The following is a 16,386-nucleotide window of genomic DNA, read 5'->3' on the forward strand; positions in this document are numbered from 1 at the left end:
ATATCTCAAAGAGATTTCAAGATATCTTGAAGTGATATGCTGTACATTTTCAGATATCTGAAATGCATTTCAAGATATCTTAAATGCAATTTGAGATATCTTGAAATGTGTTCATGTGCATTTTGAGATATCTCAAATACATTTCAAGATATCTTAAAATACATCTGCAGGCATTTTGAGATATCTGAAATACATTTTCAGATATCTTAAAATAGCTTTGTGCACATTTCAAGATATCTCAAATACATTTTCAGATATCTTAAAGTAACTTCCTGCGTATTTCAAGATATCTCAATTACATTTTCAGATATCTTAAAATAACTTCCTGCGTATTTCAAGATATCTCAAATACATTTTCAGATATCTTAAAATAACTTCCTGTGTATTTCAAGATATCTCAAATACATTTTCAGATATCTTAAAATAACTTCCTGTGTATTTCAAGATATCTCAAATACATTTTCAGATATCTTAAAATCACTTCCTGTAAAATTTCTTATACTTTCAATGGAACTTCCTGCCTATTTTAAGATATCTTGAAATGCATTTAAGATATCTCGAAATGCACAGGAAGTGATTTTGAGATATCATGAAATGTATTTGAGATATCTTGAAATGTGCAGGAAGTTATTTTAAGATATCTTGAAATGTATTTGAGATATCTTGAAATGTGCAGGAAGTCATTTTAAGATATCTTTAAATGTATTTTGAAATGTGCAGGAAGTCATTTTAAGATATCTTGAAATGTATTTGAGATATCTTGAAATGTGCAGGAACTCATTTTAAGATATCTTGAAATGTATTTGAGATATCTTGAAATGTGCAGGAAGTCATTTTAAGATATCTGAAAATGCATTTCAGATATCTCAAAATGAATTTGGGATATCTTAAAATGAGAAGGAAGTTATTTTAAGATATCTCGAAATATAATTTAGATATCTTAAAAAGCATTTAAGATATCTTGAAATTCATTGTTGTTTCAGATATCTGAAATACATTTTTAGATATCTAAAATTAATTTCATGATATCTTAAAATGGGTCTCTGCTCTATTTCAGATATCTAACAATGTATTTCAAGATATCTAAAATTGTATTTCAAGATATCTAAAATGCATTTTAAGATATCTTTAAAAGGACACTCAATTATTTCAAGATATCTCAATAGCACTTTCAGATATCTACAATACAATTTAAGATATCTCAAATACATTTCCAGATATCTCAAAACAGCTTCCTGTCCATTTTCAGATATCTCAAATACATTTTCAGATATCTCAACATCACTTCCTGCTCATTTCAAGATATCTCAAATACATTTTAAGATATCTTATAATAAACAAGAAGTCCCATTGAAATAATAGGCAATTTTACAGGAAATGATTTTGAGATATCTTGAAATGCATTTAAGATATCTTAAAATGCATGAAAGGTCAATTTAAGATATCTGAAAATTCATTTGAGATATCTTGAAATACAGACACAATTATTTTGAGAAACCTGAAACTGTATTTGAGATATCTTGAAATGCATTTGAGATATCCCGAAATGTATTGCAGATATCTTAAAATGTAAAGGAAAGTATTTTAAGATATCTCAAAGCGAGTTTCAGATATCTTAAAAAGTAAATTACATTTTAAGATATCCGAAATTCATTTCAAGATATCTCTAAATGTTAATTTGGCTTGCCATAAAAGTCCAATTAACAGGCATTCAACCACAGGTGAGTCTAATGATTCATTTAAGAGGTGTCCAGCAGAGAATTGACTATAAAAGGGCATTACTTAACAAAGAAAAGCCCTTCCCATTTCATGCTGTCAGCAATGGCTCCACATGGAAGAGAAATGTCAAAAAATCTGAGAAAGGAAATCATTACTTTACACAAAAAAGGTGAGGGCTACAAGAAGATCAGCAAAGCTTTACATATCAGTCAAAATACTGTTGCAAAAGTGATCCAAAAATTTAAGAAAGATGGAAGTGCAACCATCTTACAGAGACGTCCAGGCTGTCCACAGAAGTTAACATCTCGACAGGAGCGTCTTCTGATGAGAAAGGTTGAAGAAAATCGCCATGCAAGTTCACTGCAGTTAGCTAAAGCAGTAGAAAGCCAAACTGGAGTGACCGTTTCCCGTGACACAATACGGCGCACACTGCAGAGGAATGGCATGCATGGGTATCGTCCACGAAGGAAGCCTCTCCTAAAGCCCATGCACAAAAAAGCATGCCTATAATTTGCTAAGGCCCATGCTGAAAAAGACGAAGACTACTGGGACTCTATACTCTGGAGTGATGAGACAAAGATCACTGTTTTTGGAACTAATGGTTTCAAAACTGTATGGCGTCGTAAAGGTGAGGATTTCAAAGAAAAATGCATGGTGCCTACAGTGAAACATGGTGGTGGCAGTGTCCTTATATGGGGCTGCATGAGTGCTGCTGGTGTTGGGGAGCTGCATTTCATTGATGGTATCATGAACTCAACAATGTACTGCTCTATACTGAAGGAGAAGATGCTGCCATCACTCCGTGCACTTGGTCATCATGCACTTTTCCAACACGACAATGATCCAAAACACACATCAAAAGCTACTGTTGCATTTCTGAAGAAGAACAGGGTGAAGGTGATTGAATGGCCAAGTATGTCTCCTGATCTGAACTCAATCGAACACCTGTGGGGAATTCTGAAGCGACAAGTTGAGCATCACTCTCCATCCAGCATCCAGTCTCTAAAAGAGGTTATTCTTGAAGAATGGAAAAAGATAGATGTTGCAATATGTCGCCAACTTGTTCATTCCATGCCTAGAAGACTTGGTGCTGTCCTTAAGAATCACGGTGGTCATACAAAATACTAGATGTAGTAGTTTTTGTTGCGGGGTGTATTCATTTTTGCTTCAACCAATTTGAGTGAAACTGAAGATTTTGTGATCTAAGTTATATTATTAACCTTAATTTCATGTTATGGAGTTTAACAAGTGTTCAATAAAACTCAGCCTTGTGAAAATTTTGGACATTGTTCTTTTGTTCATTGAGCTACTGATTAAATTCGTACTTTTTAAAGGGGGTGTACTCATTTATGCTGAGCACTGAATATATATACAAGACATCCTGTTTATTATCTAGATGAAAATAGAAAAAGGTCATTCAAAATGAATAGTTTTGGCACTTGTCATCAGGCTCTCTGTGCTATTAAAGGCTTCTGTTTGAGGTACTGTAGCTCTATAGAAGTTGATCCCAAAGTGAATGCTGACATCTGGGTAGGTGGAGAAATACATACAGAGCAGAACGGAAAAGGCGGAGGGAGTGATATGTGGCTTCTTCTTGGGGGGTCCTCCTCCACTCTAGAGATTGAAAAGGAAACTGGGTTATTTGCTGTGCTTCACCTATAGTTCTCCCCTGTGTCTCTCTGTACCAAGACCCGTGAGACACTCTCCAAGCCATTTATTTGTATTATTTGTCTTCTTCTTCTTATTATTATTAAAGTGTGCTTGAGTGTATCAGTCATAACATACATGCCTTTTTCCAATGAACAACTATAAAACCTACTTTTGCCCATCCCTAATATATATATGTTACAGCCAAAACCCGAAGTTCGTCCAGTTCCCAAATTGGCCGGCCGTTTCGCATTTTGGCCATGAGGTGTGACCAAAGTCTTACTAGAAATGACCAGCGTATATACTACTTTGGCTGGCCATTTCGTGAAATGGTGAAAACTCCCTGGCCAAAATCCAATGTGCTAATGTAAGACTGTCCACTCGAGGTGTGAAGATGCTTAAAAACTTTCAGATGCAGATTCAGAAGTGAGTTTTCCATTCTGCACGAGAAACTGCTCAAGGCGGGTCTTGTTCAGAAAGCGGACGCCACTTGAGACGGCCTTCCCCTCGCCTAAACACTAACCTTAAGATCAATAAAATAGGTCCCTGATGTTAAGTCACTATTTTAGGGCTAAAGTGATAACAGAAATGTGAAACCTACTTATATACCTAATCTTAATTATTGTGAAACAATAAGTCTGCTTTCTGAACAAGAGCTGCCAAGGCTACACTCAATGCAATTGCACTACTAAGTGCACAACAAATCGCTGCTCATGCCTTTTTTCTTCCGAGTTTGGCCGATTGCCCCATGCCATTTCGCAAACTGGCTGGCCAAATCCTGAAATCGAGGAAAAGATCAGACATTGGCCGGTCAATTTACAGCGACATTGGCCATTTCCCGATTTGGCCAGACATTTCCCGCTTTGGCCGATTTCGGGTTTTGGCTGTAACATATATACTGTCAAATACTGTCATGCATGCACTCATAGGGGCAGTTTAAGGACTCTGGTAATGGTAGTTTTCTTCTGCTCAGTTGATGCTAATCTAAACTTTAAACTTAAACCTCTGGAAGTTTACTGCTTACCTTATCACCATTTTACGTCATTCATTGCATTTCAACTGATTATATTTGAAAAAAAAACTGGTAAAACGGAGGTGTTATAAAACTTTTGATTCTTATAGTGTGTGTGTGTGAATGTATATATACTGTATATATATATATATATGTAGTGGACTACTGAGGTGCATATAGCTACCCTAACACAACAAAGACATGTAGGACACAAGTTCAAGTCCACCACACATTTACAGTATTTACAGCCGGGGAGCACTTTTCTCTGCTCTCCACAGCACAGTACACAAAGCACACCAACGCCTGGTCCTTTTTTTCTCTTTCTTTCTCTTTTTACCACTTCCACTCCTCTCCCGTCAACCTTCATCCATCTCCTTCCCACTCTGGCTCTTTGAATGGAGTGAGGGGGTGCCTTTTATTCTACTCCTAAAAGTGCTCCAGGTGGCTCATCAGTATTACCGTGGTGCCACATTCACACAGGAGGGCTAGTGTCCCAGAGGAGGTAGTGCCTCTGAGATGCTCTCCGGTCCTTCCATCCAGCTGGTGTCCCGGCCAGGTAATGGCCAAGGCCGCCCATCACAATATATATATATATATATATGTACAGTAAATGAATACTACCAAATATACTGTATATTGTATAAAATTGTAAATTGTTGCATGTTTTGTGTACATTTTCTTGTGTGTGTGTGTGTCTTGGATGGTATTGTTCTGTGGACACTGAAGTAAACATTCTGTTGTACTATGTACGCTATGTACATAATAAAACAAAATTTGCACTTGAACTGCTAAATTTGCTGTTTCCTAAATACAATCTTAAAATATTAAATTCTTGACATAATTCCCACCTCCCTAGTTTTCTCACAAAAGAATCTTTATATTGCAGAGTCTTCTGTACAAGTCATTTTCTTTTAATTAATGCAATGCTGGTGGTTACTGAAAGGAGGTAATTACATTGCATTGTCCCTTCATTAACAAGAAGCAGCTTGATAACAAACTCACAAATATCCCATATCGTCTTCCCAAATCCCAAAAACCTGACATGTGCGAGCATCCTGTTGTTTCTTCATGTAACAGTCCCACAGATATTATTTCTCTTTAACATTTAAATGAGACTTCTGGTCAAGCGTTTCCCTTTATATACACTGTACAGGGGATATCACATGCACATTCTCATTGTATTTTCAACTTTTGTTGATATTAAGGCCAGAAAAATTAGCTGCAAGGTTCACCCAGTGAAGTGTAACCAGAATGAAAATCATATGCCACTTAATCTTCGCTTGCACCAAACCACCCTCTGTTTCCACAGTTCATTAATTTTCCCATATTATAGACAAATCCTTCCACAGCTGTGTTTTTTCAGACCTACCCATGATCTCCCAATGCTGACAATGTTATCTACATAAACCACTTCTCCATAGCTTCCTTTGTAATCCACAGCCATCTTTCCATCTGGGTAATTTCAGTTGATAAAGGAGTCACTTCATCACATACAAATATTTCCCCAGTAATACAGACATGTATGGTTTCCCTTAATATCACACAGCTAGCACCCTGTCAGCACAAAACCTTATCTATTTTATTTTTTTGTAAAAAGTGTCCAGCAGTGTATATTAATGAAGTAGGTGGGCTACTTGCAAATTATTTCTGGGAACATGTCCAACGTTCCAGAAGCAAGATCTCTCCCAGCTGATTCTACAATGTTTTGGTTTTCTTGATCATAATCACATTAATCTAATTGTATTCTCCTGCAAAGATCTGGACATTTTTAAAAGAAAAAACAAAACACAAACCCAAGTTATACTTTCTGTTAGCACCAAATGAGCAATTATTTTTTAATAGCTTTTATTTTCGCTAACAGCTGACTTCTAAATGTACCCTGGCCAGTCACCCCTTTCGTCCCCATTCCCCAGTGTACTGTATATCCTACAGTACCTGCTTACTTCGTTTCAGTCACACACCAGATGAAGAATCAACAGCCGAAGCATTGATTCCAACCTTTGTTTCATTTTTTTAGCATGTAATTAACCTTTCCTTATTTTTACATTTACCCCGTTCTGCAATATGGGTTAGCATGTACTTCACAACAAATTGCAGAGGAGAGGTGAATAGGAGCCACTTACACTGATCTTTTAGTGTGGCTCCGTATTTACACATGTGCAATGAGATTAAAGAAACTGCAAAGGAAAGGGAAAATTAAAGGAATTGCTAGAGGTGAAGTTGGATTTTTCCCCTAAATGGGAATGAAGGGTCATGCAGCAGAATAAGCCATCTAAACTTAAATTGTGCAAAAAAGTTTGCATTACACTTTTATTCTTTATAGTGTAAATTTTGTATTTGGGGGAAAATAGGAAGTACAGTAAATGTTAAGCAAATAATAAAGTAAAATAAGCAAGCAATGTTAAAGCAAAATAACTAAAACACATATAAAAAGAGAAAAATGATTTAAGGAAAATATATATTGTATATAATGTGAAACGAGCGTGGCACAGGGGCACATCAGGTAGTTAAAGATCCAGTGTCCTGGAGTTCAATTCTATGGCACAGTCATTGTTTGCCTGTTTTCCCTGATCTATGTAGGTGTTTTTTTCTCATATTTCAATAACGTACATGTTAGATTTATTGGTGATGCTAAATTGTCCAGGTTGGTTCTTGCCTTGGACCAGTGATGTCAGGAGAGGCTCTCTGAACTGAATAATCAGGGTTATGAATATTTATGCTATGTTATAATGTGAAAAGGATTCTTTATTGATTGTTTACAAAGATTAAACATTAGTACCATAGAAGAAATATCAATATACTTCATAATACAATCATATTATTTATACATATGTTCAAAATGTCAAATTTTGGCTTTTCCATTCTTCAATAATTTTTGATTATTAAAGTTTAATTCATAATAATAGAACAAAAATGTGACATAAAATATAACCGAGACAATATATAAAGAGCTGAAATCATCACTGCAGTCAAATCACAAAATACTAATTCAATGAGAGTTTTATTCAGTAAAACCTACATTTAATAAACATTTTTTTTTGCTTTTGGTCCTAATTTAATTGATGCTAGTTACAGAAAGTCATTCATAATAAGCTAACATCAAGCTTTATTTTGTGTGTGATTTTAGGTGTTTACTACTAATAAAAATAATCACAATATACACTTTTTAAAAGATGAGACTTGGTGAAAGCAACATAGGGAAGAAGTGTTTTTGATATATAAAAAATAAACAAAACTGACAGATTTGTGAATGCACTCTAATTGAAATAATACAAGATTTTTTTTAGAAATTCCTACACATTTTCTTTGGAACAATAACATCATTCTTGATCTATCAAAGTTAGAGAACAGGTGATTTAATTTTATACATTATGTAACCTTGAGAGGACTTCATGTATGTAAAGGAAAAAGTACAGGAGTTTTGACAGTTTTACATTTTGACAATCTCTGCAGTTGTTGTTCCTGAGTTTTTACATGTTATCATTGGGCAGTTTTTCTTCGACCAGGAACAGTAATGAAAATTTCTAGGTGAATTTATTTTAAATTTTTAACATCAAAAGTGAAAGCTTGTTTTCTCTTTTCAAAGCACATGTAGGACTTTCCAGAGAACAGTTAAAAGGTTTTCCAAATACAGACAAAGCCGGTTGATCAGATAGTACCATAACTAATGAAAAGCGTCGTTGAAGTGACAGCAAGATTAATTAAGTTCCTCCAGTCTTATTCACGTGTGGCTCTGCAGAGTTCCTCTGGGTACCGGCACAGTTAAATGGTATTCATGGTGACAAATAATGCACTTTTCCAGAACTGACACTTCTGAGTCAAGGTTAAAAAATACATTTAGTGTTTTTAGTTGGTGGAATAGAGCCAACATTAAACTGGAGATTGGCTGGTTTTAGATATGGAATAAACTTATTTATTTAATGCTAGCTCAAGGGATAGGATAGGAGGGATGGGTGAATTCAGAATTAATTGAAAACAGCTGCTGAAGGCAAATTGTCTGCCATATCACTACTACTGCTAGAAGGAAAATATGCTTCACTTTGAGCAGGATTTTAAAGAGATACTAAAGGTGGAAAAAATCTCATATTTTGAATGGGATTAGCTGTTTGTAAAAAAAGATCAATTTGCTACCTTGACATCTTTTAATAAACAAAGATGTGAGCTGATAGTTGAATTCACCTTGCTTTGACCTCCAGGAAGATATAGCATTAATCTGCAAATGCAAACAATTTGCCAGTTAAATGGGAAAATAATGTAATGTGAGAAGCCTTTTGTTAAATATACACTGGATATAGTATGTTATGTAATGCTGCTTTACTCCTGCTGTGAGGATTGCTAGTATGCTTTGTTGTCAGTTAAAAGACAAAGAAGCAAGCTCAAAGAGTTCTTTAAAGCACTTAACTGCCATTTAGATAGGACTGAAGTCAATCTAATGAAGGTGCAGGCAGAGCACTTCAGAAGCAGACTGTTAAACAAATCTTGTTCTTGCAGCACTGATGTCACAACCACAACAAGAATATCACAAGGAGGAGTCAGATTTCCGAAAGAGCAACAGCACCGTATGCTGCCAGTGTTCATGATAGTCAGGAAGGAGCGTGTCGGGGATAAGACAGCAGATAGTCATCCTGGCTGCGAGAGCTGCAATGATCACACTGAATACTGAAAGGAACATAATAGAGAATGTAGAATGAAAGTTCCCCATTGTATGTGTCAGTGCATACCGGAGCTGAAGTGGAAAGTCAAAACAGTGGGATTTTTGTATGTTTGATTAACGAGGAAGCAGTATGTATTTCGGTGAGTATTATTCATAACTGCTATGACTGTGCCTGTTGTAAAGATGTGCTCTGTTGTTAGGGAATTTGCTCCTGTACTAAAGAAAAAGGAGAAGTCTGCATACAGTCTCATGCTTTGGCACTGTTGTTGTCAGGTTCATATTAAAATGCTGACATTAAAATCCTTTTGGCTATTTTGAAAGCAATGCCTTTCCTTTATTCTTCAGATATGAGCACATGGGTTTTATCTTTGTAAATGTGGTTGTAAATACTGGGTCTGAAACATTGTGCTTGCCTATTTTTCCATAGTTTATTTCTAGCTGTGTCAAAAATGCTTTAAAAATAGCAGTCTACAATACATGCAGGAAACAAAAACAATACAATGTATGTGATTTGAAGAAGTGTTCTGTTTTCTTTTTCTATGTGAAACTCTTGCTTAATAGACAACCAGTAGACTTATATCATTTTAATGAAGGCTGACTGTAAAATGGTATAAAAATGCTAATGGGTTGCAGACAAAGTTTTATCAATAAATTACTAGAAAGAAATTGAGACTGATGAGGGAAGTCCATTTTTATTTTAGACAGGTAAAAGCAGGATTCGCTTAGATGGGAAAAGGAAAAATGTCAGCTTAATCATGCTTTGAATTTATTCAAAATTTGTATACAGTATAATAATGTGATATTTAGATTTTAGTAAACCTTTTCAAACTTAATACAGTATATAGTCATGCTAAAATAATTCTATGAATCTAAATCCATATATCATGAATCTATATAAACATAATCTCATATTTAAGGGAAAATAATACAACAATTTATAACAATTCGATTGCAGCTCTCAGGTTGTGGTAAATAAATACACCTAAAACAGATCTGAACATACCTTAAAGAAGGGGTGGCACATGGGTGTACAGGATCGCTTCGAGTCTCTGAGTTCATTTGCTGCTCTGGTTTCTGTCTGGACTTTGCAAGTTTTGCCATATTAGTTTTGTCCAGTTTGTTTCCTCTTACACCCCAAAGATACACTGTTAGGATAAATGACGGATTTTAAATTGGCCAAATATTTAAGCAGTGTAATGTGCAACATTTGTATCTTATGATTACTGGACGGTTGTTTCTTTGTACACAATGCTGTCAAAATAGGCTCCAGCTCCCTCAAAGCAAGTTCAGAAAATGAATGTATTGGTGTTGTAAAGGACAGTAATTCTGAGTATAGAGACACAAATTGCAACTGTTAATCCTACTTTTATACACAATGTGAGCATTTGTTATGCTATTACTTTACAGTGAAAGACCTACAATATAATCAGCACCATATTTGCACGGAATTATCTTTTCCAAGCTAAAACAGTTTTAAAATGTCATACAAAAGGATTTAATGAATATAGCTTTTCCCATGACATTTGCTTTACTCAATCCTAAATAATCCAATACAACATACTATATAAAGCCAAAATTATATTTTAAGAACAAAGCCAACGAGTAAGCATGTGTGTTTTTTAAAATATTTTAACCATTAAATTTTAAATAATCATACATTGAAAACTACCAGTGTAGAATTATCAATCCTTCCATTCATGATCAAACCCACTTAATCTAATCCAGGTTTGGATGGCCACTTTGAACTGGATTAAGTAGGTTTAACAACAATAACAATCATAATACAAGTGTACGATGTTATAAGGCTGATAATGTATTCATGCATAAGAAAAACTTTTCCAAATAGTGTATAACTGTTCATGATAGCTTTATCTACTGAACATAGAAAAGAAATCTGACACTACAATGTATTCATGGTTGACATTCAGAAATCAAATCATCCTGAAAAATTAATTTCATGTACATAATTAAATGTCATATAGCAAAGAAGGCAGCTGTGATATACACTTGATAAAGTATAATATCAGAAATCTGTTTAGGATACTATAATATTTTTGCAAGTCTCTGTAAGATTCACATTTTTAACATTGCTAAACTCAATTGGATTTTGCCGCTGCTAATCTAGTGTATTCTGTGCATCTGTTTAAGTAAGATTTCAAGTATTTATGTTCCAATTTATAAATGATCTTTTAAAAGTCTAAAGCATAATAGCATGTATTTGGCTAAACTATGATGATTGCTTGGGGTAGAAGAAGTGCTGTAAGAGAATATTGGGTGTGTGGGGGGAAAAAGGAAAAGGGGTTTATTGGTTCGAGTTACTCTTCTTTTTCTTTCTACGTGAGGGATTCTGGAGTTGGTAATACTTCATGTTTATCCTGTTTTTTAATGTTTTATTCTCTGCCCAAATGATAAAATAATAAGAATCTATCCATAAAAAACAAAGTTGGGCACTATGTCTTCTACCAAAAGCAAAAATTAAAATCATAAAAACTCATGAAAACAAATCATTTTGACGTTTAAATTGTTCTTGCATTAAAATGTAAATTCATCGTATTTTTATACATTTCATCCAGATTTACATGAGGATGACTAGGTAGGCTTTTATAGGGTTACTGTCATCTAAGCCTCCCTGTCTTCTTCAGATGGTTCTTGAGCAAATATATTGAATATTTTGTTAGTGCATCAAATGTAAAAAAAAAAAAATAAACAAATATCTACAGAGAAATGTCAAGCATCAACAGCCAATAAAGATATAGTAAAATATGAACATTTAATGTTAGTTATTGATCTGTTATACAGTATGAATCATTCACTTGTGTACAGTTTGCATGCTGATAGGCATCTCATGGTATAATGTCACTGACAGCTGATTTTGTTCTAAAGCTCGTTTCAACCACACCACTTAGAGAAAGTGCCTGTCTCTGCCAGAATCTGTCAAAGATGCCTGAATTGTTTTACGTCAGACACAATATAATTATGAGAATAATTAAGCTCTTTTCACAGTAAAATACAATACAACTGGAATTCAAGGGTACTGCAAAAATTGATCGAAAAGTGATTCTAGCTTATAATGATTGGTAACATAAGAACATTCTGTTGAGGCAGAATGAGACACATCACAGTTTTAAGGGAGCAAACCAGGCTGATGCCAGCAATGGGCTCATAGCAGGAGAAAACATGATTGTTTTGATTGTTTGATTGGCATTGCAGGGGAGGCAAGGGGAGGGAGCTGTAATCCTGCAGCATTTTATTAATGTTGCATTTGTTAAGTAATTTGAAAATGAGGCCAAAACAGCACGGCTGGAGGTAGCTGAAAACGTTCTGTTGTCTTCCCTTTAGGCAACTCCAAACTGAAATGGTGCAATTGTTTTACTTTTGTAAGAAAAGTGATTTGTCCTAAATTTACAAGTATGTTTTTATTTAAAATATTTCTATGTGTATATTAGGTAAAGTACTTTTTCAAGTTTTCAAAGGACTATTTTTTTAGTAACTACAATGTCATTTCGTAATGCATCTAAAGTGTATTGAATGTCCACTAACTATTCTGTTAAATTAAACAAGTAAGTAATGAGTCTAATACTTCATTATAAGTATGGGGTTTGTTTGATATATGTGTATATGCAATAACCCATAAGTACTCTATGATAATGAATAATACATATCATGTGTAATGAGCCTTGTACATCTTTTACATGTATTCATATTCTTTTTAGAGTTATGCTGAAGTTTGTGTACTAAATGTAGAATTCTAAAGGGTATTATTTTTTTCTGTAGATTGATGATTCTTGATTGACCCTATGTGAGTGTGAATATGGGCGTCTGTGTGTGTGCATAATTGGGCCTACCGATTGAGTGGTGTCTTGTCCAGAACTGTTTCTGATTCCTGCCTTGACCCAGTGCTGCCAGGAGAGCCTCTGTTCCTACACAACCTTGAAGTTATAAATGTGTTGTTATGTTTCAGGTGTCAAATTCTTTGCTTGGATAGTTTCCAATATTTCAGATGAAGGTAGCTAAAAGATGAGATCCATTCCACAAACAAATGACTATCACCTAGTATAAAACCATATCATATCCCTTTATTCTAAGTGTGTAAAATACTTGCCCCAGTCTTCCAACCATAAAATGCAAGATGGTCAGGTAGGATTTCTTTATTAAACTGAAAAGGAGTCATACTTAATTTCGCCTCAATTAACATACTTGAGTGGAGTTGTTTAAAGCTCACTTGTCACAATTTGGTGCTTACACGTGACTCCAACCTATGGTTAAGCACTGAACAGCCTGCCAGCAGAGCATTATCACCAACGATTTAGCTTATTATGCTACAGAAGCATCCATTTATTCTGGAAAGCAGCCATGACTCTCCTTCAGTGTAAATTGGTGGTATTCTTGCACCACTGTTGCAAGAGATTTACTTTTTATCTCCATTACAATAAGCAGGTACAATACATTAATAAATGTCAATGTAACTTTGCGATTAAAGTAGCAGTAGTTCAGGTTTATCGGGGTTGTCAGATAAAATGGAGGTAGGGATAGCATGTTAAAAGAAAATTAGTACCAGGAGATTGTGAGAAATGGAAATACTTCCAGTACTCCAAACAGTAAATCATAAGTGCCAGTATGGAGTACCAGTGAGTACCGGCCCACTTCAAACACTGGTGTCTGGACAAGCACAATGTGACTGGTAGAGTGGATGGGATTGCTGTCTCACTGCTCAAACAAATAGTTAACAATGAAATGTCCATGGGTTTCCTTCCACAGTCATATGCAAGCTTTCAGTTTGATTGATGACTAACAAAATTTATCAATAGCGGGTGAATAAATGAGTATGTATATGTGTGTGCATGTGCATGTGTGTGTGTGACTATTACCTGTAATAGATTTTCATCCATTCCTGAGTTAGGTTCTTTCTTGTTCCTTGCCCTTGCCCTCCTGCAACTCTGAAATAGAAAAGTGGGTCTAGTAAATAGATTATGGATGGAGAAACACTAAGGCAGAAATTAAGGAAATAGGTAAAAGTTGAAGTTAATTTACTTTAGAGAAAAAAGTTACAAATATATTTAATTTAAATTGTATTTCAGGAGTGTGAATGGTTTAAAAGAAAACACATTGAAATATTTATAATTTTTTTAAAGCAAGCCATTAGCCTGTATGAATAATGCTAATGCATCCCTTATTATTACACAAATGCTGCCTATATAGTGTAAATAGTATTGATGGTATAATAAAATGCGATCAGTACAAATTTAAAAGTAAAGTTCAGATTTTAAACCTTAATTTTACATTATCATGTTCGCTTATTTCATGCTTATTAACATCACTTTTACTTGTACATCCTTGCAGCTCAGTTGCTAACCATTTTTGTATAGATATATGAAGAGCATGTAGCTTTGTACAAATACATTTCAACTTTCATTTAGTGGGAAAAGGTGTATTTTAGAGATTAGTGGTCATGAAGTTCAGTCCAGGGAGACATGGTGGTTGCAGGTTTTTATCCCAGCCAACTTATGTTCTTACAACTAATTAAACAAGCTCTTATTTCCAAGTTTCTGTGCTTTGGTGTAAATCTAGGAATTAAAACATTAGGTTTGCTAAATTGTTATTGGATTGCAGCAAGCATTAAAGAGTTATCAACATCATAATTTTCAAAACATTTTTGCAAATGTTCCAGTTATTCAAGCTGTTAGGTACTAAGACTACTTTAGTGGGTCTGACACTGAGGTATTGCGGCTGTAGCCTTTAAGTATTCAGTGTTGTTTGCCTCCTTGTCTACTTTGTTTGTCATTGATTATCACTATTGGGATTCAATTGATGCAGCAGAAAAAAAAGTGTGAGTTAACAGGAAAATAACAAAGGAGACGAAAGCATTTAAATTGATGATAAAAATAATTTCAAAATGTCTTTCAGATGTAAAGCTCTCACTACTGTACTTCCAGGAATGCAGAGTAAAAGAAGAAAAACGACAGCTAATTAAACAATGACATCAGTTACTGGTACAACAAATCATGGATTGTCAAACTGGTTAGAACAAAAATATGCAGCCATAGTGGACCTCTAGAACTGAAATTGAGAATGACTGCTTTTAAAATCCACTGCCCTGACACCTTGTAAACATACTAAGTTAAAAAACTGCTCAATGCATGTCACTTTGCAATCGCGTTTCTATTACATTTGTAAATTCTGCTATGCAATACAGTAAATGATTTATTCATTGGTAAGGAGTTTAACACAAAAAGTAACATTAACCTAAAAATGTTGAAGAAAACAAAAATCTCTTACTCATTTTTTCACATAGTTTGATTTTTCAAGAATTAGGTGTGTATCAGTGTAATAAACTAGATTTAAACATACAACAAATAAAACTATTTGGTGATTGTTTTATGGGAAATAAAGGCACAGTTTGATTCAGAGAAGTCCGAATTCTAATATCAAAATTCATAATTTGTGTAAGACTATTACAGATGTAAAGTATGTCAACTAGATAAAAGCATATTGCCTATAGCAATGACATCATTTCCAGGATGATCTATAAAGTCCATTCATTTTTGTGGCCCTCAGACAACATCAGACACTTTGCTGAGCAACTTCATCTAATTATTTGTTCAACAAATCATGTCTAATAGCTCTAATGTTCCTGCTTGTGGTGTGAATATGTGTTGGGATAATTAAAATAATTTATAGACCTTTTGTGCACAGAATTCCATTTATGCATTAAAAGGCCACTGTAGGCATGTTGTCTACAGTATTGAATTTAACAATAAAGAACTAAGACTGATTACAAGGCTTTATGAAACCTCCACCTCTTCCTTCAATTTACATACTTACATGCCAAATTGAGAATATAATCCTGAAGCAAACAGAAGTCTAGTTTTATTTCTAAGTGCAACAAGTTTATTTTGTAAGGCATGATATCAAAATTGAAAACTACTTTGAACATGGAGCATTTCTCTTTCAAATTAAAAAAATAACATCATAACCTTTTTGTACCCTTTATTTTGACAGTAAAAAATGATCATGATATGTAAAATCTTTCCTAGTTACGAATATCATGACTGCTTTAGATCTATGCAACTCTTAATGTTAAATATAACATTAGAATGAACAATTGCAATCATGGTTTAATTAGTGGTTACTCTTTATGCTGATTGTAATCTGCTTGCTTGAGAATATCTGAAATTTCAATTGCATTAATTGAACAAAAAGGCTTCTGTATAAAGTAGCTTAGCATGAGAAATGAACTGAAGGTTCTAAGCATTGTTATTTGACTTGAACAAGAGACAGCAATAGCATGTTAAAGTCTGTTTATCAATATCCATGCTGCACACTCAACAAATAATTTAATGAATCCTTTTGGACT

The 16,386-nt window shown here is 34.4% G+C and overlaps 1 protein-coding gene across 1 annotated transcript in view; it reads left to right on the top strand.

Moving 5' to 3' along the window:
* Window positions 1-8,877: 8,877 nt before the first annotated feature.
* Window positions 8,878-16,386, top strand: part of znf385d (zinc finger protein 385D) — a 320,341-nt gene continuing 312,832 nt past the window's right edge. The window contains exon 1 of the mRNA XM_028818176.2: window positions 8,878-9,172. Coding sequence (XP_028674009.1) covers window positions 9,163-9,172 — 10 coding nt within the window. The 5' untranslated portion in view covers window positions 8,878-9,162. The remainder of the gene's footprint in view (window positions 9,173-16,386) is intronic.

Source organism: Erpetoichthys calabaricus, chromosome 13, assembly GCF_900747795.2.
Source record: "Erpetoichthys calabaricus chromosome 13, fErpCal1.3, whole genome shotgun sequence".
In the NCBI taxonomy this organism is placed as follows: Eukaryota; Metazoa; Chordata; class Cladistia; order Polypteriformes; family Polypteridae; genus Erpetoichthys; species Erpetoichthys calabaricus.